General features: G+C 41.8%; 1 protein-coding gene across 2 annotated transcripts in view; it reads left to right on the top strand.

Annotated features, from left to right (window-relative positions):
• The first annotated feature begins 742 nt into the window (after nucleotides 1-742).
• BTK (Bruton agammaglobulinemia tyrosine kinase) overlaps nucleotides 743-23,408 on the top strand; it is a 31,160-nt gene continuing 8,494 nt past the window's right edge. Inside the window, exons 1-13 of one of the 2 annotated variants that reach the window (XM_008584673.1) lie at nucleotides 749-872; nucleotides 5,027-5,030; nucleotides 8,549-8,719; nucleotides 9,190-9,288; nucleotides 12,101-12,169; nucleotides 13,908-13,989; nucleotides 19,432-19,560; nucleotides 19,888-19,955; nucleotides 20,779-20,966; nucleotides 21,363-21,425; nucleotides 22,024-22,078; nucleotides 22,349-22,428; nucleotides 22,695-22,822. In XM_008584673.1, the coding sequence (XP_008582895.1) occupies nucleotides 8,579-8,719; nucleotides 9,190-9,288; nucleotides 12,101-12,169; nucleotides 13,908-13,989; nucleotides 19,432-19,560; nucleotides 19,888-19,955; nucleotides 20,779-20,966; nucleotides 21,363-21,425; nucleotides 22,024-22,078; nucleotides 22,349-22,428; nucleotides 22,695-22,822 (1,102 nt within the window). In that variant the 5' untranslated portion in view covers nucleotides 749-872; nucleotides 5,027-5,030; nucleotides 8,549-8,578. Of the gene's footprint in view, nucleotides 873-5,026; nucleotides 5,031-8,548; nucleotides 8,720-9,189; nucleotides 9,289-12,100; nucleotides 12,170-13,907; nucleotides 13,990-19,431; nucleotides 19,561-19,887; nucleotides 19,956-20,778; nucleotides 20,967-21,362; nucleotides 21,426-22,023; nucleotides 22,079-22,348; nucleotides 22,429-22,694; nucleotides 22,823-23,408 lie in introns of both variants that reach the window. The other variant, XM_008584674.1, reaches the window with a different exon arrangement.

The raw sequence follows: 23,408 nt of genomic DNA on the forward strand, positions 1-23,408 counted from the left end.
AAGGCGCGACACTGAGGGTTGCGATCCGTTGCCGGACACGAAAAAAAAAAAAAAAGACAAAAAAATAAAATAAAATAAAATAAAATAAATCAACATCCACAGAAAATGGGGAAGGGCATAAGTCTTTGTTTGGGCTTACATTCTGACATTTTTTATCTGTAGAAAAAAATGCTTTCTTAGAAAATGACTCAGCAGGGGGAAGTCTTGTCTCTACCTCTGTCAGGCTCTGTCCTTTGAGGTCCCTGTGCAAGCACTCTCTATCCTCCACTGTCAAGTTTAACTGTGTGACTCTGAGTCTCCTCTGCCTCAGAGGACAGGGAAGTCTAAAGACACTCTTCCTGGCCAGTCCCTTTATTCCATCTCCTCCAGCCCTGGCATTTCTCGTCTGTCCTATAAGGCCCCTCTCTCTGTACTGACCATCCCCAACCCACCGTGCTTTAGGTATGTCGTCCCTTTACCTCTGGGAGGGTGGCCTGACAACCTCTCTGCTCAGCCCAGCCTCGTCTAGACTCTCAGCAGCCCTAATAGTGTTGAAAAAGTTTCTTTCAGAGCCGGACTCAAGATAGTAGTGTCAGAGGTCCCAAGCAAATGAAGGGCGGGGACAGTTGGGGGGGCGTGGAATAGGGACAGCAGCAGGGAACCAGATACCATGCTGCTGAGAAGAAGAAAAAAAAAAGACATTGGTTTAAGTCAGGAAACAAAAAAAGGGAACTGAGTGGCTGTGAAAGGGTGGGGTTTGCTCAGACTGTCCTTCCTCTCTGGACTGTAAGAATATGTCTCCAGAGCCAGTGTCTTCTGAGATCGAGTCCCACCTTCCAAGTCCTGGTATCTCAATGCATCTGGGAAGCTACCTGCATTAAGTCAGGACTGAGGTGGGTCTGGGGCATGGCAGGGGCTGGGCAGCAGCAGCAATGGACGTTTCTTGGGACCCCTAAAGGCTAGAGAGAAAGCATGGCTGGTGCCATGTATCTGCTGCGGGGGAGACTAACGGAGGGTGGGAGTGTCGTCAGCACAAGGCCCTGGCAGTCCCTTCCGGTGATCAGAGGGGCTGCAAGGGTCCTTACTGAGGAGGGCTGTGGTGGGGGGAAAGGAAGAGAAAAAAGTGGCATGAGGTGACCATCTGAACAGGTAGCAAATGTTGGAAAGGGACACCTTTGCAAAACTTGGTGGAAAAGTAATATTGCAGGTGGCAGTAGGATAAAAACAAGATCTCTGGTCAAATATTGCTTGAAGACCCCAAATGTATGTTTGTGTCAGTGAGGCCCTTAGAAGAAATTCTAAGAGGTAAATTTTCTGAGAAAACAGTAAAAGCCAACAGGCCACAATAGGCAATTGACGTTTGTGAGCTGCGGCCAGGCGCTGGCTAGACTAGATGCAGACTACCCCCTTGGGCTGCGTCAGGTCAAGTGTTGCCGGGATAAGACCTGGCTTGTTGGAAGGATTGTGTGGAGGCTGTGCCAACCTCGTGGTAATAGTGGGTAAGAGACTGGGCCAGAAGAAAGCAGCCTCTGCCTCAGCCCAGACAGTGTGGCCAACCCCTGAGGTCGTGGCGAAGCTTCCTCCTCTTACCATTGTCTACCATGTGCACAGCTTGCTTTTCTCCCATCTTCATCATTTCTCCTCCCCTCTCCTCTCCTCTCCTCTCGACCCTCCTCCACCACCTTCTCCTCCTTTCTCTACCTGTATCCCCTCTTCTTTATACCATCCTTTACTTTGTGCATTACCATATCCCCTGACACAGAGACAGCACTTAATAAATCATTATTGAACTGCATTGAATTTTTTCTGCCCCTTTCTTCCCCTGCTCTTTTCCCTTTCCCCCTCCCTACTTGCCTAGTACCTTCCCCATAGGGTTGTTGTGAGTGATAAATGTGTAAAGAAATGTAAAGCAGTTAAAACAGCGTCTGACAATAGCAAGCGCTTATCTCAGCGTTTGCTATTATCTTTATTCTGCCCAATATCTGCCAGTGTCCCCATAGATCCTACCTAGAGCAAATGGTCTGGCATTTAGAATAAAAGGGAGTGATGACCCTGAATCAGACATCCTTGGATGAGTTGCCAGACCTCCAAATGGAATCCAGTGTCCCGGCCACCCGGCTGTCAAAGCTCAAAGTCTCTGTCCCATATTGTGCATTTCCAGAGGCAGGGCAGCAGCAAAGCCCAGAGGCTGTGTTCAGGGGTGTCCTCTTGGCTGTTAGCTGTGTGTTAGTTTTGCTCCTTCCCTCATTTTGCATGCCAAGCCACTGAAACAACAGTGCTATAGCCTCTCGGGAGCGTCAGTTATTTGATAAAACAATGTCATCCTCCAAATAGGCTGCAAAATTCAAATACTTATGGAAACCTAAAGCATTACACCCAAACGGTATCGCTTAGGACTGCTCTATTCTGACCTCTTTTATATTCTGACTATTGAAACTACTCACTTGTGTTAAAGTCCAAATTCCTGTTGCTTTTGGCTCTTGACGTTTTTGTTTAGAGTCCTTTGTAAACTCCTTACAGTGAGAACTAGTATAACTTTCCCTCCATTTCTTGGGCATTGGTGCAATTTTAAATGATCGCTATGATTAGTTATTTCCATTCGAGCAAATTTCCCATGGAGTTTCCTTACAGTAGGCTAGACCCATACCAGGAAATGACTTAGGTATAATATGGCTTTTGAAAACCAAAATCTGAGTGTTCTCCAAAGTCATCAGATCCCTGCTGCTTTCCCTCCAGTGATGCTGCGATCTGATTGCTAACTCCTGAAAACAAGGGAAAGCTAGAATTTTCAGGGAGGCAGTGCTGAACAAGCTCGAAAACAGACCTTGACCTATTTCACTCCAAAGCTGCTTGGTTATGCATGAAGCCATCAGGGGAGGGGGTGGGGGAAGGAGAACTCCTCTGAGGACCCTGAAACAATTGGGCCACGTGTGACTTTCAGTTTCTATGGAGATTCATGTGCAGTGACTGAGGGCCATCTCAGAGCACTGGAAACCTAGAAGCCCTAATCCTAGGCTCTTTGACTCACTCTTTAAAAGCCCTCATCAGATGTCTTGTCTTTAGGATTATATTGGTTATTTGAACCTCAAGAAGAAGTTCATTTCACTGCCATGTCTCCCTGAAATAAAAATAAATTATAGTTTATTAGCTCACCCTTAGAAGAAGGAAATTCTAGTGAGTCAAGAGAAGTTAAATTTTAGACAAGTTGGAAGTTGGAATATACTGTAGTTCAAGATCACTGATTCAATGAAGAAACAGATGAGTCTGCAATAAAGCCAGAGTCCCAAAAAAGGATTAGAAATGGAGCAGAAAAGAAATAAGGATGTGGGGAAAGCGGGCTCTCAAAAACTGCTGTATGAGCAGAAATCAGTGCAATGGTTCTGGAGACTATTTTGGCAATATGTATCAAAATGCAAAATGTACATACTTTTTGACTCCGTAAATGATGCTTATATAGAAATCCTAATAACAAGGGAAAATAATCAGGAATAAGGTTAAACAAGAACCTTAGATCTTTTTTGGAAAAAGGTATGTTATTTAGATGGATGGATGGATGGATGGATGGATGGATGGATGGATGGATGGATAGATAATGTTAAGAAAAATAAGCAAATTACAAACAGTATGTGTAATATGTTCTTAAATATGATGAGAAACACACACAGAAAAAATGGAAGAAAATATACCAAAATATTAATGCCTCTGGATAATGATCTTATAATTGATTTATTATTTTTAATACCCCTGTACTTGAAACATTTTCTATAACAAGCATGTGTTATTTTGATATCGAGAATTTCCCTGGTTAGCCTGCAGCCAGAGAACTGGTTTGGGCTGGAAGTCTTCACCACAAGTTTGGTCATCTGTGGTGCTGACCATGAAGTCTATCATAAAATAATTAAGTTTCACTGGGGCCTGAATAGAGCTTCTTGGGAACTTAACAAGATTAATTACTTTGCTTGATTGCTATGGTTATGATATCTTAAAGAAGACTTCTCTACTGATTCCAAGGCCAAGGAATTCTCAATCAAAATCTCAATCAGAACCTGAGGGATGCTTCTTGAGACTGAAAAGAGATTTTTGGCAGCCACAGTTAGCCCATCAGTTATATTCTCCTTCTAGGGACTGTTGATAATTCTACCAGGTTTCATAGTGAAGCAACGGAAGATGGGACTGAAAAGAGAACAGGGAATAACACAATGTGCATTCTCTAGCAGATAAGCTGCACCTGGGTTTGCCACTTTGTCTAAGTAACTGTGAATTCATTCTGAGAGAAAAAGGCAATGATCCCATGTACAAGAAAGTTCACAGCAGTATTGTTTATCAATGAAAACAAACAACCTAAATGTCCATCAACAAGAGAATGGATAAATAAATTGGGAGGTATTCATCATATAGAATACTTTATGCATGTAAACATGAACTCAAACATATGAACTAGAATTACCAAGGGGAATTAATTATAACACATTACACTGAGCAATAAAAAAGGCAAGTTGCTGAAACTTACACATAAAAATTTAAAACATGCAAACCGATACTATATATCCTTTATGGATACTTACATATGTAGTAATAACATAAAAATATGCCTAGGAAGATAAACACCCAATTCAAGATATTGCTAACTTTTAAAAAGGAGGGGAACTAAGATTGTGGAGTACACAAGGGGGTTTTGAATCTATCAATAGTATTGTTTCTAAAAACACACCTGAAGCAATTATAGTGCAATTGTTAGGATTCTGTAGAGCTACGTGGTGAGTCCATGAATGTAATGCTATTTTCTGTACTTTATCTATTTGAAATATTTAATAATTAAATCAAAAGTACATTCAAAGTCTTATATTCATAGTAAGCAATAACAACCCCAGGAACAGAGAAGAGTGGGTGTCCCACATAAACACTGTGTTTTCATTACATCAACAAATGAAACATCCTGAAAAGGACACAGCAAGTGACTCTAGGAATCCACCAGTTAGACAGAATCTCCTTGTGGGGGATTTAAAGAAAACCTGGCAAGACGGAGAAGAGTCCTCGTGGGAAAAAGTACAGTTGGCTGTTGGCAGGGACAGATCATCCCCACCAGACTGGAGGAATATTGCAAAGAAAAGTGCCCAGGATCCTGAATTCTCTTTCATCCCCTGTATTTACTTCCATTTTCCCTCTTGCTGAACATTCCTACGGGATGCAGAGGGGTCTATCCCAACTGTTCTTTGATGATAGCCTGGGGGGATGACAGGGTGCTGAGCTAGATGGCATCACACTTCAGCAAAAGTAAAAAATATTTTAAAAATTCCCTCCAGGAGGCAATGAGGTTTCAAAGAAGCAGTAAGGTCTAGAGATCATATAGCAAGGGCTATAGATGGATGAAGTTGGACAAGACACATAACCTCTATGAGTCTCAGTTTCCTCATCTGTTTGATGTAAGGAATAAATGAAATAATGCATGTAAAATGCTTGACAGGTAGATGGTGCTGAGAGAAAAAGGAGTTCCCTTCCATCGCCCTAGGGAGAGAAAGTGAACAGCCAGAATTTTGCTGCCAGTTAAGTAGAAATTTAAAGGAGAAATAAGGAGAAAACACTGCTTCTTGAATATTCTGGTTAAGTTGTTATTTAAAGTACAATTGACTGGGTGTTTCTATCTAGCATCTTGTGAGCTCTTTCCAGTCATGGGAAGGCTCTGTGGTTTTCTGAATTTTTCTCTGGTGTTGTCCTTAATAGTGTTTTACCCTATCATGAGCAAAGATAGGAGCCAAAGACGGTTTAGCTTACTGATTCTGCAAGTGCTATTTATAATAATTCCTTGGTATAGTGCAGTTTGTATGTTGGCTGAACACTTATTAATAAGCTTCCTCTTTCTAAATTCTGCTGCTCCATAGGGAGCTAGGAGGCTGCAAAACATGGCCACGTGAAAATCCTTGCATTTGTAGTTTAATAAAGAGAATGTTATGACACTGGAACTCCGTATCTTAAATGAAGAACTCTGTCTTTCTATTATTTTTCCTCCCCCTCTTCTTTCTTTCTCTCTATGAACAGCAGAGTGTGTGTGTGTGTGTGTGTGTGTGTGTGTGTGTGTGTGTATGATATCCATGTCACTTCCGTTTCCACTCCCCCACCCCCTAAATGAGGCACAGAGTCAGCCCTCGCTGTGCATATTTTGTCATCAAATTGACTTTGTAGGCTGCTGAAATTGTTAGAAAAAAATTGGGGCCTTCCACAATAAGTAGCCACAGAGGCTCTACCCTCTAACACAGAGCTGTCCATTATACACCAACCTTCTGGAAGACATAAAGACAGATGCCTCTTCTTTCACGTTATTGGTCAATGGACCAGTGGTGTCTAAGGAAGAACTGCCGCATTTTCAGACTGTGTGAGTCTGGACTGGATCACAAGAAACAGGAGAAAAGCAGTCAAAGAAGGGGATAGTAGCCATGGAAATCCCAGTAATCTTCCAGCTTGGTGATCTAAATGTGGGGGCCATTTCACCCCTTGCTCAGAGGGGCAATGGCTAGTGAGAGGCTAGGAGAGGCTTACTTACTTCCTCATACTTAGAGCAGCACTTAATCCTACCCCAACACAGACACTTGAAAGAGAGGAAGGCTTCCTCTTGAATAAACTGAATTTGTTCTGAAAAAAAAAAAAAAAAAAAAACAGAGGCAGCTTCCAGAAAGACCTGACTTATGGGAAATAAGAACAGAGGCCAAGACTGAAGCAGAAGCTGGGTCTGAGAAGTGAGTGTACCCACCAAGAGCCTGTCACAAAACTAAAGGTAAAATGCTGGGTGTAAGCAGCACAACTGGACGTGGTTTGTTGGGGTGCTTCTGATCCCATTTACTCGTTATGCTACTCAATTTGATTAGGGCTTTACTTTGTCTTCTGTAATTTGAGTCTTTGATTGTGAAGACAAACTTAATTATAATTGGCCATGGGAACAAATGTGATATTATTACAGGGATCTCAATGAGTTGGCAGTTTGAGAACAGAGTATCACTACTTGGTTACCACTGTTTCTGGGTAAATTAATAATTGTAATGTTAAAAGGAACCTCTTTGAGGTTTAGCTAAAGCTGAATGTTAGCAGGAACTGATTGGTTGTAAACTCTTATCAGTTTTTTATTTCCTTGAGAGACCACTTAAACCAGGGAGTCAAGGAAGAAAGCTGTGTGGTAAAAAGATCATTTACAAAATATTGAACTAACCCACCACCAGAAGACAGGGGCATCCACATGGCAGACAGTGGCAAAGTGATTATTCTTAACATCTCTGCTCTCCCTTTAATCTATTTTTGTCTCCCTAGTATGATAATAGAACCTTCTACGCCGCAGGAAAGAGGAAAATAACGTTGTAGACAGCCTCGGGCTTCGATAAAAACCACTCCTTTGCTTTCCTAGTGTGAGCAATAATCTGTGCTTGAAAAGTAGAAAAACCGTTAACTTCATTTTATTCTGCTTCCATAATGCCACCAAAAGCATAAGGAGTTTAGTTTAAAAAAATAAATACCACACCACCTCTTAAAGGAAAAAAAACCCACCTCTAACAAAACTTGAGGGGAGGGCTGGTGATTTTTCAGTACTTACTTAGTGCTCCATTTTTATGACAGTATTTGTTTTCACTTTATCTTTCTAATGAAAGTTTGGAGTTAGTAATAATAGAAGATCGTACATACTGACATGAAGTGTTGTTTTGTGTGAATAAAAAAGCCAGTGGTGACTTTTGGGGACCTTCTTTGCCTTTCTGTATTTCAGTTACCTAAACTGAATCCTTCTGGAGCGTTGTAAGTTTGGGGAGTCTAAACGAGTCACTCTTCATAAATGAACAGAACTGGCACCTGTACCAGTAAAACAGTTGCATCATTTTTGCATGGTGAACATGTCTACAAGTACTAATCTAAGCAAAAAAGGGGACCAAAAAACAAAAACTACCACCCCCCAAAATTGTGCTTTCAACTTTAGAACAAAGCTTCTATTCTTTGTAGCTCATTCAGTGGGTGATGGGCAAAATCGGTTGGGCGGCAGTTAGTGTGTGTCCGTAACCGCAGGTGCAGTCTCCATATCCTTATTAGACCCTTGGTTACAGACCCCAGTGGGACAATGTTTGAAAAATTGCATTCACTGTCCAGGAAACCAAGAACTGAAAGTCCAGTATCTGCCTCGGTGGAGTTCTGGCACCTGCATTATCCCTTCTGGGGATATCAGGGTCAACAGCTGCACAGAGACATGTTCAAGATCATGCATGTATCAAAAGGGTGAATAGTGTAAAGCTGCCTCTAGACAGGAGCAAGCACACAGGTACATGCCACTTGACATCTAGACACTCCATTGCCTTATACAAAAACCCAGTTTACGTGAACTCACAATGTAGAACCAATCCCCCCAGTTCAGTATGCATCCATTATACCTGAAAACTGACAGAGCTGGGGACCGTGGAAGGAGGATGTCAAGGTAGGAAGAAGACTCTTTGTTAGCTTTGCAAGCTTTTGTCCCACTTGAAACTAGGTAGCTAGGCTGAGGGGGAACCAGGAGGGATGAGGATTAATGTGCTGGCACCTCAGGAACTTTCATCATCAACAGCACACAAGTGAGCTCCAGAAAGTAGAAGCTATGGCTGCAGTGATACTGGAAAGCATCTTTCTGAAGCGATCCCAGCAGAAAAAGAAAACATCACCTTTAAACTTCAAGAAACGCCTCTTTCTCTTGACTGTGCACAAACTTTCCTACTATGAGTATGACTTTGAACGTGGGGTAAGTTTCTCAGCTGTGAAATCTGAGTTTAAAGATTTCAAGTCTTGGCTGTAGATCTTCCTTGGGGAAGGGATAGGTCTTCTGTGGTAGGAGGAAGAGGGTGGAATGGACCTAAGTACATTCAAACTCAGCAGAATATTTCCCAGCCTAGAACTAGCTACAGCCATGCCAGGGCAAAAATTCAAAGGTGCTAGGAAGCCATAGGGAAAATCTTACCATGGAACCTTACAACTGGTGAGCACTCATTAAATGATTGTTGAGAATGAAATCTAGTAGTATTTGCCCTGCATTTGGTAGTCAAAGAAGGTTAGATCAATAGATCTGGAAGATTTTTCCTCCAAATGACAAGCTCTGATATACAGTGTGGGTGCCACCTCACTACACTAAATGATTGGATAACATAATCTAATCCTCTGGTTGTTTAATCACTCTTAATTTTTCTATATTTTCTTCCTCATTCTCTTTCTCAGAGACGAGGCAGTAAGAAGGGTTCAATAGATGTTGAGAAGATCACCTGCGTTGAAACAGTGGTTCCTGAAAAGAACCCTCCCCCTGAAAGACAAATTCCGGTAAGAAGAGACCAATGGCAGGGAGGGGGAGCGATGGATTTTAAGAAACTCGGAACATTTAGATTTTCTGTAAATAGACTGGTGAAACTGTGCAATGTGGAGCACTGTCAAGTTCCTTTATAATATTCTTCACTCCACCACATATTGGTTATACTGAGTCTCAGCATCTTTCTTTCTTCGACAAGCAGAACATCTCACTTAACCTGGAAAACTTGTAACACCAATTTTATTTATTTATTTTTAATTAATTTATTTTTATTGGTTATGAATATTCATGAGATACAAAGCTGATTGTCACCCCTCGTGCCTAAGATGTGAAGGCCAGATCCATAATGGCAGCATGCCCATTACTGCAAATTGCAATTTTACCCTGTGTTCCCCACCCAATTATCCGCAACCGCCCTCCCCTTATCTCTCCCCCCACCCACTCCACTTTGTTCCCATGGTATGTTTCTTCCTCTGTAAATCCAATGCACCACTGTGGTCTTTCTTCCCTTCCTTCTTTCTCTCTTAGCTCCCACATATGAATGACCACATGTGGTATCTATCCCTCTGTGCTTTGCTTATTTCACTCAATATAAGTTTCTCCAAGCTCATCCATATTCTTGCAAATGGGAGAATTTCATTCTTTTTTATGGCAGAGTAGTATTCCATGGTGTATGTATACCAACATTTAGGTTGGTTCCATGTCTTGGCTATTGTAAACAGAGCTGTGATGAACATGGGAGTGCAGGTATCCCTTCGACATGATGATTTCCATTCCTCTGGGTATATATCCAGAAGTGGGATTGCTGGATCGTATGGAAGATCTATCTGTAGTTGTCTGAGAAACCTCCATACTGTTTTCCACAGTGGTTGTACTAATTTACAGTTCCACAAACAGTATAGAAGGGTTCCCCTCTCTCCACACACTTGCCAGCATTTTTTATTCACCATCTTTTTGATTATAGCCAGTCTAACTGGAGTGAGGTGGTATCTCAATGTGTAACACCAATTTTAAAATGATGCCATATCAAGTTTTCAAACTGGCCGGAGATGATTCGTTTTACTCCCTCAGTTACCAAGGTCAAATTTAGAGGCTTGAGTAAATCTGAATGCCAGAATCCTAGGGCTCTGAGTCACACAAGATTCTTTAACATCTCACTGTTTATTCTCCTCTCACTTTCCAGAAACTCTCCAGGGCATAACACTTACTGACTTTTGAGTAGATTTTTTTTAAATATCATTTTTAGTTTTTTCCTGATTACAAGAAAAAAGCGTATTTATTATAGAAACTCTGGAAAATATAAAAAAAGCATAAAAGAAGGTAAAATGATACCTAATCCCCTTACCCAACTAAAACAACTATTAACGTGTTGGTGTATACAGACTTGCAGATGTTTTTTCTCCACTAGCAATGCATACACATACACTAATATATATCATATATTTAAAACACAGAATCATACTACACATCTTGCTTTATAACCTACTTTTTCAGTTTAACAATATATGGGAAACTCTTTTCAGTGACAATAGATACCCTTTAATAACATGATTTTAATGACTGCATAGTATTCCCTGTCATGGATGTATTATAATTTGTTTAACTGGTCTCTTTTTACTACGCATTTAGTTTGTTTCCAGTTACTTGATAGCATAAACCATGTAGTATAAACACATCTTTATGGACCTGTCTTTTTCCTTATAAGAAATTCCTAGGAGTAAAATTTTGTTCTTCTCTTTATGAAATCTGTGTACTTTGGTTATTTTTATCATTTTACTCTATCTTATTTTCTGAAGTGGAATTTGAATTTCATACACTCCTACAAGCTTCATATGAGAGTATCTATCTCTCTACATTCTTTTTAACACTGGGTATTTTAAATACTACTTATTTTGACAGCCAAAAAAAATAGTATTTCATTGTTTACTTATTTTGCAATTTTTTTTTTACTCGTAGGTTTGGGTGATTATATGTCTACTGCTTATTTATATTTTTGCACTTGTGAATTGCTCATTAATTTTTTGGCCCATTTTTCTTTCAAGATGTTCACTTTATTCCTAGTACTTTTAAAGTGATCTTGATATAAGAATATTAATCTTTTAACTGTAATGTATGTTGAGATATTGTTCTAGTTTATTGTTTATCTTCAAATTTTGTTTATGGCATTTTTTGCCATACAAGATATTTAGTTCCTCTTTTTTTCCTTTTTGTCTTTTTTACTGACCGGTAATGGGATCACAACCCTCGGTGTTGTGCCCGCACCGCGCTCAGCCAGTGAGCAGGAACCGTTCTCCACATGGGATCCGAACCCTTGGCAGGAGCGCCGCTGCGCTCCCAAGCGGCGCACTCTCCAGTGCGCCACCGGGCCGGCCCGAGTTCCTCTTTTTCTTAATAGTTCTAACCTTTAGCATTATATTAGAAAGGTCTTGCCTCCCACAAGATTATATAAATAGTCACTTATATTTGCTCTCAGTCATTCATAGTTTTATTTTTTATATTAAGCTTTTGAATTCATCTGGAATTTACTTTGGTGTATGGTATAAAATAGCTAAATCCCCCAATATTAATGGTTAAATGTTTGTTCCAGCACTAATTATTGAGAAAGCTCCCTTTTTCCAATGATTTTAAATGCCAGAGACTTTCTTGAGTATGTGCTGGGTCCTATGGATATGTCCCTACTGGGCTATAGAAGTAATCACTAGGAATCGGCATTGTCTGTGCAGGAGAGACTTCCAAAAGCACTGCAAAAGACTCCCAGTGCCTAAGGAAATCAGAAAAGAGCAATGCATCAACCAACCACCATGCTTTCTTCTTCTTTCATTACAGAGAAGGGGTGAAGAGTCCAATGAAATGGAGCAGATTTCAATCATTGAAAGGTTCCCTTACCCCTTTCAGGTGAGTTATTTTTCTCTCATCAGCTGTAACACAATTATTAGGAATGGAGAGATACTAGGTCCCAGTGAACAGAAGTTGAGGTGAACAAGAACACCAGACCAAGAAATGAGACTGGCATGGGCTGAGAATGTCTGCTTTTCTATTTTCCCCATCTAACATAGTTTCTATTGGTCTTTACACCTCAAAAAGAACACACAGTGGCACCAATCCTATTATGGTGTGTCTTGTCTATGATAACTGCATTGAGAAAGATGCTGTGCTTGTTGAGTGAGCATTTCACTTCCTTCTGGTTCTGCCTATCTATCTAACGGTGGTCATGTGGGTTGAAAAGACAGAAAAGGGGAGGGAAGGAGTAGTATTAGGAAGTTCGATATGGGGAGGGTTTATCAGACTTATGCATAAACCTAAATTCTATCCAAGTCTGGAACAGCTGAAGAGCCACATAGGCATCTGTTTGGCAGATGCAGTGAAAGCCATAAAGGAGGGTGAGAGCTACATGTTTGATTTTCAATTTGGCTTGCTTGTGTCCTGAGAACTCTTTAGGCCACATGTTGTGAATATAGCAGTCTCTGCAACAGTGAAAGCCAGAAAAGGAAGTGGAAAGTCTCAGGGGAGGGGGCTTTTTGTCATGGATTTATGAGCACAGCAAAACTAACAAGCAAAAAAAAAAAAAAAAAAGTAAAAGGATCTTGTTCATGTTCCGACTGTATCAAAGTTATAAGACCTGTGAAGGAAGGGTGTTTTAGACATAATTTTTACTACCATTGTCTTTCAACAAGACAATGTTGCTTGGCTGCACAAGCATAAGGCTAAACAGCAGATAATTCAAAATTAACTTTTATTTGACTTTAGAATCCATTATGTGTTGTGTATTAACTCTGTGAGGGTTGGAACCACATCTCATATATTTCATGCATCTCTACAACACCTAGCATGATGTCTTGTACATGGTAGGTCCTCAAAAAATACTGTTTGGGGCCGGCCCGTGGCTCACTCGGGAGAGTGTGGTGCTGATAACACCAAGGCCACGGGTTCGGATTCCATATAGGGATGGCCGGTTCGCTCACTGGGTGAGCGTGGTGCTGACAACACCAAGTCAAGGGTTAAGATCCCCTTACCGGTCATCTTTTAAAAAAAAAAAAAAAATACTGTTTGGTTTGATGATAGTGCTTAATATATACTGTACTCTTTTTGAAGTAGGTTTGTGGTTCCAAATTTGGTTTATTTGGGCTAATATTGGTGAGGGCAGGCCACTAGGCAAGGGGGGAGAAATTAGCCATGAATTAAAATTTTTCTCCATGTTATTCAAGCTAATAATTCAAATGTACTAGTCAAGACAAGTTATATAGATCATCACTTCAATTCTCCTCTACAAACTCAAAGTTTAATAATAAGATCATAAGAAATATCCCTTTTTGGATAAACAAAAATCCTGTCTCCACAAGAGCTGAGGGAAACATTATAAACTAAGTTTACACACAAATTGAAACACAATTCAAGAAGACCTAAGGGTATTCAAAAAGCTAAGATCTTCTGTGTCCTACATACCTGGATATGAATAGTACAGGAATTCTTCACATAGTTCACATGACCCCAGAACCACTGCTAACTAAAGGCCCTGCCTTTGTTTGTTTTCCACAATGAATATACAAAGTTGTACCTTAACATAAGTTCCTTTGAGGTCTTTTTTCTTTTTTCTGAATCCTAACTGCTCAAGTCTGTATGTCTATTGCCCCAGGTTGTATATGATGAAGGGCCTCTCTATGTCTTCTCCCCAACTGAAGAACTGAGGAAGCGTTGGATTCACCAGCTCAAAAATGGTGAGAATTATTTGGAAAATAAACTAGTTTCCAAAGAAAAAAGGAAAGGAAGGAAGAGGAGAGAGAGAAGAGAGAAGGAAGAGAGAAAGGAAAAGAGGAAGGAGAACGGTAGAGAGAGAGGAAGGAAGAATGGATGGAAGGGGAGAAAAAGAAAAGAGAGTGAGGGGGAAATAGAGGGAGAGATGGAGGAGGAGGAAGGAAGAGACAGAGAGAGAAGGGAAGAGAGAAAGGATTTTATTTTGCATCAATATTAGTGATACAATTGAGTTCAGTATTCCATCATGTGAGTAAAAGATAACACATTAGACTAAAAGTTTCGACCCAGTTCCACTACTATCTCTCCAGTGCAATTCTGTAATTGTGGGCACCTCCATTTCCTTATTTATACAAAAGTCCTACTCTTTACACCAGTTACAAGGGTGGTGTGGCATTCAATGGTTATGCAATACTTAGAAATCTAAGTATGAAATAAATAGCTCCAAAAATTAAATAGATGATGTATGAGAGTGCTTGAAGTCAGAGTCAGAGAACCTGGTTTCAATCCTTCTACCACTTACGAGCTGGGTGACTTCTGGCAAGTAGGCCAACAAGCTTCTTTGAGGCTTAGTTTCTTCTTCTGAAACAGGAATAATGATGTCTGCTATACGTACCTCTAGGGTTGTCCTAAGGATCGAACAAAGTAATAATGTATGTGCAAATGTGTGGGAAATTGTAAAGCACTCTACAAGAAAGCACTGTGCATCTCTTCAGTGTGGATAAATACTTCCCAAGGAAATATTTTGTGTTCCTTGCTCTATGAGGACCTAAACTTAAACATAGTTTTAGCATTTCACATAGACCATACAGCATGTTCAGATAAATTTGACTGTAAATGCTCACAGCACAGGATGCATGCACACATATTTGTGTGTATATATAGCCACATGTCAAGTGATGAGAGATTAACTGGTTGAGTTGACATCAGGAAAGTCTGCCCAGAGAAACAGGAAGGATGGCAGCCTGATAACGGCATGGTTGGGTTATTGCATGACAGTCCTTTGTCTTAATAAACATTTAGATTATGATACTCAGTGGCTGGCTATACCGGCCTTGTTCACTCCCTTGAATGCGAGCATGATTGGTTGATTTTATAATCACCAAGTCCTTCAAACAAAAAGGGGAGAGGAGAAAGGAAGAGAAGGGTCATTTATTGCATTCTTACTGTGTGCCAGACACCTTATACGAGGGTACTTCAGAAAGTTTGTAGAAAATGAAATTAAAAGATAATACAAATCTTTCCATGAACTTTTTGAAGACCCCTCACATTTATTATCTCATTTAATTCTCACGACAACCTTGGGCTAAAAATAATGATAATAATAACTAACACTTAATGAGCACTTACTATGTACCAGGCTCAGGGCCAAGTGTTTCGAACGTATTAGCTTATTTAATCCTCACAATAACCTTATGAAGTATGTATTATTCCCCTTCTTACAGACGAGGGAACTGAGGCTCAAAGAGGTTATGTACTTTGTTCATGAGCACATCACTAGTGAGCAGTGGAGCCTGGATTCTTACCATACCCCTGGATCTATAAGACTGCAAAACCCAAGCTCATTACATAGTTTTATGCTGCTTGGTTTCCAAGCCCAGAAATTTCACATGTAGTTAGTTGCAAAATATTCTACAGTAGGGCCTTGTTGAGTATTACAAATAGGTGATATCCTGCACCACTCAGTTCAGTTCTTGGCATATTTTGAGATAAGGGGCCTGCTTTAGCTCCGGAAATACAAAATGAGCACTCTTCAATAGTGCTTATTGTGACCCAGGCTCTTCTCTAAGTTCTTTATGTGTATTTATTCATTTATTCTTCATATTAACCGTACGAGGCAGTTATTTTCATCATCTTCATTTTACAGATAAGAAAACTGAGGTACAGAGAGGTTAAGTAACTCGCCCAAAGGCACTCGGTTAGCAAGTGGCAAGGTCAGGCTTTGAACTCAGGCTCCAAACTCCATGCTCTGAACCAGTGTGCTATTTCCAAGCCAGAGAAATATTTTCAGAGACTGAGAGGGTATAGATATTTGTACTTCTTTGGTTCTCTCTACAATGCATTATACAATGCCTTGCACACAGAAAAGGATCAATAGTTGTATTAACTGATTTTTCCATAGGTGTAAACAACCACCAAACAAACAACTTGGGCTCCAGATTGATGTACGGCTATGATCTACTTTGGAAATAGGGGAAAGTGAGGCAGGCAAGCTGAGAGAGAAACAAGGGAGAAAGGGTGTGGCATGTTCAAGTTAGCAAAGAGAGAGAGAGAGGGAGGGAGGGAGGGAAGGAGGGAGGGAGGGAGAAAAGACAACAACAATACATTGAACTTTCAGAAGGAGAGAACAAACCTAAGGATACTAGAGAGGGAGGGGAGGGAGGGAGAGGGTTGGAGAGTGATAGATGGGGTGGGGAGCATGGGGAAAGGTTACTATTTGTAATGATGAATATGCTAATAATAATAATAATAATAATAAACCAGTTGTAGTTTAGTTCAACAACTATTTATTTAGTGCCCACTATATTCAAGGTATGAGTAATGAGGATAAGAATATCCAGGTTGTAAGCTTGGTTTATAAATTTGGATGTTAACCTTACTATATTGATTATGCATAGCTATTAAAGTTCATTAGCTAAGTAAAATTGCAACAGGCTAAAAATAAAGCCAAGTAAACAAACAGAAACACCACTGCTTCAGCTGGGTCGATAGTGTGGTAGGCAGTGTGGCCAGGTGCAGTTCTGCCTTCTCTTCCCTTATGTTTCAGTGAAGGTACTTTTTCCCAGTCTCATCTGGGTGTATGTCTTGTCGAGCCTGCCTGAGCTGACAACAGGAGACAGAAAGTAGGTGCCTTCCACCAAATACCATGATTGCTGGGAGATTTAAGTGCAAGTCTTCACAATCCCAGGACAGCCCCAGGTGCTGGCAATGCCAATAGTGCATAAAACCCCACTCTAGGGGTGTTATCCCCTTCTTGGGTAAAAGGCACAATTGGAAATCACCAACATGAAAAGGAGACTTCATCAGAATACCAGTTACCTCTGCAGAGGTATTGACTGTAAAGGGGTGTGAAGGAGCCTTCTGAGGTGCTGGATCTGAGTGAGAGTTAAACAATTGTGAACAAATGTGGCTTGCTCTACACCTTAGATCTGTTCACTCTATTATATGTAAGCTATACCTCAATTTAAAAGGTAGGGCCTCAGGTACCTCATATTCGGCAGCCATATTTTCTTATGCAAAAGTTGTATATCTGAGGACTGAGCCACGAAATCTGCCTTTTCATATCCTTGAACTTGTCCATGCTCATTCTTGAATCTTTGTGTGGTCAAGCTCAATAGAGCCTCTCCTAATTGCAACTTCAAAAACAAGCAAATGGCATGACCTCACCAAAACAAAGGAAAGAATGGCACTGGCAAAACTCCAGTGACCAGTATGGGAAGGAATGATTTGTGCATGCCTGAAACAGAATTTTAAATATTATCCTGATAAAAAGGGATAGAAGAAATCAACCTATCAAGTACTTGGAGAACGGGTACAACCATTAGTCTTCCCAGACAGGGCTGGCCCTGTGCACTGGTGAAGTGAGCAGTCTCCCCTAGCCCTCCCACTTGGACACCCAGCTTTTGCAATCCTCTCCTAATTAGCTGGAAAGTCTAGCCAACAAAAGAAGGGGTGTCATCTTCAAGCGACTTCTTAAGAGGCGGACATTATTTGGGAATGTACAGAAGGTCCTTAATGAATGTGCTAGTGGTGGAAAGGGCAGGAAGCCTTATTTCCACTCATTAGCATATTAGCATAGCTTAGTTTATCAGAGTGGCTAGTGGTCAATTAAGTATCCTTGGCATTGTCTACTGGTGCCCAGCCCTGCAGAAGGCACAGAGGATCCAAGGGTCTTCAAATCCCTGGGTGAAGCCGAGTGGCACGGAGGGAGGGGGCAGAGGTCGGAGGTGGTGGGAGCAATCAGTCCTGGCAGGGAGGAGTATAGTGACATTGTTCAAAATTACCAGTGCCGCCTGGTAATAACAAAAGGCAGACAGACTTTTGGTTGGTTTTATTGTTGTTTTAAAATTCTCTGTGCAGTGCAGCCCCTTATAGCCTGCACTTTATCCGGACAGCACCCATAACCTGGCCCTTGTACGATGGTGAAGAGAAGTGCTGAGAACGGGGGGCGGGTGAGGATGGGCAGGAAAGAGTGGTTAGAAGTCTTCAAATCCATATTGAGAAAAGCATGAATATGGCACCTTTTTTCTTTTTTTTTTTTTTGTTAAGATAACACTTTTGTTTATTTGCCTGTAAAATGCACCTGGCCACCAGAAGCTTCTAGGCCTCCCCCAAAGCCTCAAAGCCTTAAGTGAGTGGAGTGTGACTAGCAAGCTCTTAAGTCTTGAGTTGTTTTCTACAGCAGAAAGTTTTGTTTTGTTTTGTTTTGTCTTTGTCTTTTTAAAAAAATTATGTGGGATCCTTCTTAGCAGTCAATGCTGAAATGTGTGTGGCCTCAAATGTGCATGTTCTTAGGGCAGCCGTTGTCTTTGCCCCCGTGCTTGCTGCTGTCAGTTGTTTCAGTTGTCTTTGTTTCTCTCGGTATCTGACACCATGATCCCTGGATGACTTTTCTAATCGGCTTCATGTTAAGGTTCTTGAGATGCCACACTATTCTAAACAGTAATATGAATTCCTCCTAGCTGCAAAGCTCTCTATTCTTTGCAGAGTGCTTTGGCTTCTGGGAGATCTTTGGATCCTCACAACCCTGTGAGGGAAATGGAGCTGTTGTGTTTATCTGGCAATGAGTTCGGCCCACCTCAGTGGCCTTAGGGAGATGGGAAACATGTTTATTCCAGAGGCAGAATCACTTTCATTTGCCGTTGAGTTCAGCTTTGTTGACCATTCCATGAACACAGAAAACCTAATACAAAAGATCTCGCCGAGGCAAATATCCCTATAAGATCACTCAGGGAACTGGGAAATTGTAATATTAAAAGCTGGAGTGAGAGTTTGGCGTGGGCACATTGTTTCCCTTATCTGAAAAACAAGCACCGTAATCAACACTTGCCTTACAGGAAGATTGCAATGGCTACTGGGAAAACATAGATAACGTAGTTTTGGTCTTGGACTCTGGAGCCATCAGATATTCTTATCGTGTTGGTGGGAGATACTCATCATGACAGACCACTGAAGGAACAGTGTAGAACTGTAGACAGTTGTACACAGGAACTGTCCAGAACCAGGGCACACAGTCAGGCCAGTCATGTGAGCCAACTGGTCCTGTGATCTGCTTTCCTTCAAGATGGCTGAAGGGGGTGGGGGGAGTTGTTTGAAACTCACCACCGAATTCAGTCAGAGGAGACCATGCAAATGGTGGATTCTCCTGCATGTCCAACGTGATCTCTCTCTCTTCTCTTCTGCCACAGTAATCCGGTACAACAGTGATCTGGTGCAGAAATACCACCCTTGCTTCTGGATCGATGGGCAATATCTGTGCTGCTCTCAGACAGCCAAAAATGCCATGGGCTGCCAAATTTTGGAGAACAGAAATGGAAGTAAGAAATCTGATCAGTATAATTTCTTCCTCCTTTAACTCTATTTCCTTCACTCTCTCAAGGGTCCGTCAAACCCAGGGACACAGCATAAAGTCACACATCTTGACCACCGCACAAAGGGGCCTGGCAGAGGGGATTAGTAGGGGCTGAAATCCAGCTGGTAATCTGCTCTCCAACATCTGACCTGGCATGGGGCTGTATCCACCCAGACACTTTCTCTAACTTGCCTGAAGTCACTGTGCAAGACAGCAAAGTTCCTGACCAAACCTGTTCCTGGGCCCTTTCCTGAAATACATTTCATATCATTACTCGCTTCTTGTTTTGTAGGCTTAAAACCTGGGAGTTCTCACAGAAAGACGAAAAAGCCTCTTCCCCCCACGCCTGAGGAGGACGAGGTATGCAGGGAAATTGGGTGCTGCTACTGCTTAGATGGAAATTTATAGTCAAACCCTGAAAACACACTACAGTCTTAGAGTTCCCCTGGGACTTGGCAGTGTTGACTGGTATTCTTGATGAGACAGGGGATTTCTCCTTCTAATTAGGACTTCCTCTTCAATGGAAAGATAGAGGGCTATTACGTAGCTCTCAGCAACCATTTAATCCAATCACCTGTTTATAATAAAATCTGATTTTTTAATGAAAAGTATTTTCAAACATACAGTAACTTTGAAAGAATTTAGCACTACACACCCATATACCCAACACCTAGATTCTATCACTAACATTTTACTTTAGTGATAGATTTTTTTGGTTCCTCCTTGAGGTCTAGAAAGCCCTTTCTCATATATTGTGTGTAAGTAGGATAGGCATTATGTTCGTTTTACAAAAAAGGAAACTGAGGTTCAGAGCCATTCACTAGATCTATGTACCTGTTTAGTACCAAGGAGGTTTCCTGATCTTGGCTGTACATGGTTTTTGTCCAGGAAGCTTTAAAAATACTGATGCCTGGGTCCCACTCCCAGAGATTTGGAGGTAATTGGTCTGTGGGAAATTGCCTGGGCATGGGATTGTTAACTACTCCCTAGCTGATTTTCATGTGCCAGGCTGAGAACCCATGCACTGCTGCTTAAAAATGCTTGTTGAAAGAATGCTGAATAAACCTTTTGTTATGCCTGATTTGGTTTAGAATGGTGTCTCTAGTAAGCCTGGGAGTTGGGAGAGAAGAGGAGAGTGCTTGATGCCTAGCCAAACCACCTGTTTTTTCCCCTAACTACACAGATCTTGAAAAAGCCACTGCCCCCTGAGCCAACAGCAGCACCGGTCTCCACAAGTGAACTGAAAAAGGTTGTAGCCCTTTACGATTACATGCCGATGAATGCAAATGACTTACAGCTGCGGAAGGGCGATGAGTATTTTATCCTGGAGGAAAGCAACTTACCATGGTGGCGAGCACGAGACAAAAATGGGTGAGTCCACGCCAGCCCTCCCTGAGCCTTGTGCCTGCCTGCTCCACACACATGCAAAATGCTGTAACAGAATTCCCTGCTCAGTATCCTGAGCAGATTGTCCTTCTCACACCAAAGTGAATATGCTTCCCTCTGAGTACTTCCCCGTGTGCAGCTCTACACATGGCCTCTGCCACCTTTCTGAGCCTCTGTTGTCATGCACATATAACCACATGTGCAGAAGCTCCTCATTTCACTGGCCTAACCATGCATCAGACATGATCCTCTTTGAGGGAGGGACATGATATATACATCTCCATTTGAGATTCATTCTGCGCTCAGGGATGTGGGCATATGAATCTATCTCCCCCAGAACTGGGAGTTGCTGAATGATCTACCACATTGTCTCCTTTACAGGCAGGAAGGCTACATCCCTAGTAACTATGTCACTGAAGCAGAAGACTCCATAGAAATGTATGAGTGAGTATGCTTATGTTTCCAGCACACAATCTTCCAGGAGGAACAAAATATAGTATTTTTTTTTAAGCTTTCAACAAGTTTTTTATTTCAAGATACATATTAAAGTTAATGCCAACTGGGTCAAATGATGCCACCACCCCAGGTCAGCGCCTATGTCTTACCTTCACCCCAAACACCCTCTACTTATGACAGCTAGAGTGGTCACCACACCCTCAAATCTAGAAGAATCACACTCAAAGAAAAAGAGTTGACAACCTGATAGGAAACGTCTGAAAAGATAAAACTGTTAAACTGCTACTGTTGTCCTTTTCTCCTTAATCATGGTAGTGGCTTGTCCTTGAGTGTCCCAGTCCCTGATCTCTTCCCTGCAACTCCCTGCTGCCTGCCTTTGCCCCATACTCTCTGGTTCCATGAATCTTCAGTGCCAACCTAGGTTTAGGAAAGGGATACAGTGTGCTGCGCACATGATAGGCACTCAGTAAATAGGGTTTGAGTGAATTGACTGAATCGCTGGCATGGACGAGCCCTGGAGGGTGCTCTAATCCCCGAGCTGCTTACAACATGGCCTAGGAGCCACTCAAGTCCTCTCCCTTCACAGGTGGTACTCCAAACACATGACTCGAAGTCAAGCTGAGCAACTGCTAAAGCAAGAGGTAGGTGTGGGACCATGAGCAAATGGCATTCTCCTTGCACAATCAGCGAGGATCCTGAATTGAGGGCCTATGGGCGAGGCGGTGTCAAAGCCACCATCGTCTGGAGTCCCAGTTACACTTGTCAGTATTAAAAGCAATGAGGCTGCAGCTCAAGCATAAAACTTGGCAGTAAAATCAGGGGTGGTTCTATTTTCTCTCAGGTTTGGGCAGGTGGGATGCAGGTGTGAGTGCCACTTCCTCCTACAATCAGCTGCTTTTTTGTTGTTTCAGGGGAAAGAAGGAGGTTTCATTGTCAGAGACTCAAGCAAAGCTGGAAGATATACTGTGTCTGTGTTTGCTAAATCTACAGGGTGAGTGCTACTGTTCCAAGGCCCTGGGGACGAAGGACAGAAGTACCCTCCCAACAGCTCCTTAATTGGTGTGCCCCTCCCACTCTCTCTACTGTTATTTTTTTTTAATATTTTAATATTTACTCATACACGTTTGTGGGGTGCAGTATGTTGTTTCAATACATGCATATACCCTCTGCTCTTAAATTCAGAACTCATCTCACTTCACTTCTCAAGTTCTGCTGACCCTTGTTCCCAAGTTACTGACTAAGCATCCACTCCTTTAGGGACCCTCAAGGGGTGATACGCCATTATGTTGTGTGTTCCACACCTCAGAGCCAGTATTACCTGGCTGAGAAGCATCTTTTCAGCACCATTCCTGAGCTCATTAACTACCATCAACATAACTCTGCAGGTGAGTACCAGGGGCAACTGAAAAGAAGGGCATTAAAACACTAGAAGAAGCAATTTAGGACAAGGTGGTGAGGGGTGGTGGCCTCCCAGGGCAGTGTGAATTGGCTGGGAAAGTAAACCCCTGTGGTACTGGATAGAGGGCTAGTAAAGAGGCCATCAAAGGCAGACCTTACACTGAATAGGGACTGACTTCTTATTTGGTGATTGATGGCCACGGCTAAGGAAAAACACAGAAGAGCCAGGCGACTAATCAGCCAGCAAGTATTCATTGAGTTCCTGCTGCGTACTCAGCAATTTCCTTGGTTCTAGAGGAGAACACAGGAAAATTCTAAGTCGAGGTCCTAGTTCTCAAAGAACATACAGGTTAGACAACATCAGAAGACAGTTTCTAAGTAGTGCAGAAATTCTAAAAACAAGGCCGGCCCGTGGCTCACTCGGTAGAGTGCGGTGCTGATAACACCAAGGCCACGGGTTCGGATCCTATATAGGGATGGCTGGTTTGCTCACTGGCTGAGCGTGGTGCTGACAACACCAAGCCAAGGGTTGAGATCCCCTTACCGGTCATCTTTAAAAAAAAAAAAAAAAAA

Source organism: Galeopterus variegatus, unplaced genomic scaffold, assembly GCF_000696425.1.
Source record: "Galeopterus variegatus unplaced genomic scaffold, G_variegatus-3.0.2 Scaffold3332, whole genome shotgun sequence".
Lineage (NCBI taxonomy): Eukaryota > Metazoa > Chordata > Mammalia > Dermoptera > Cynocephalidae > Galeopterus > Galeopterus variegatus.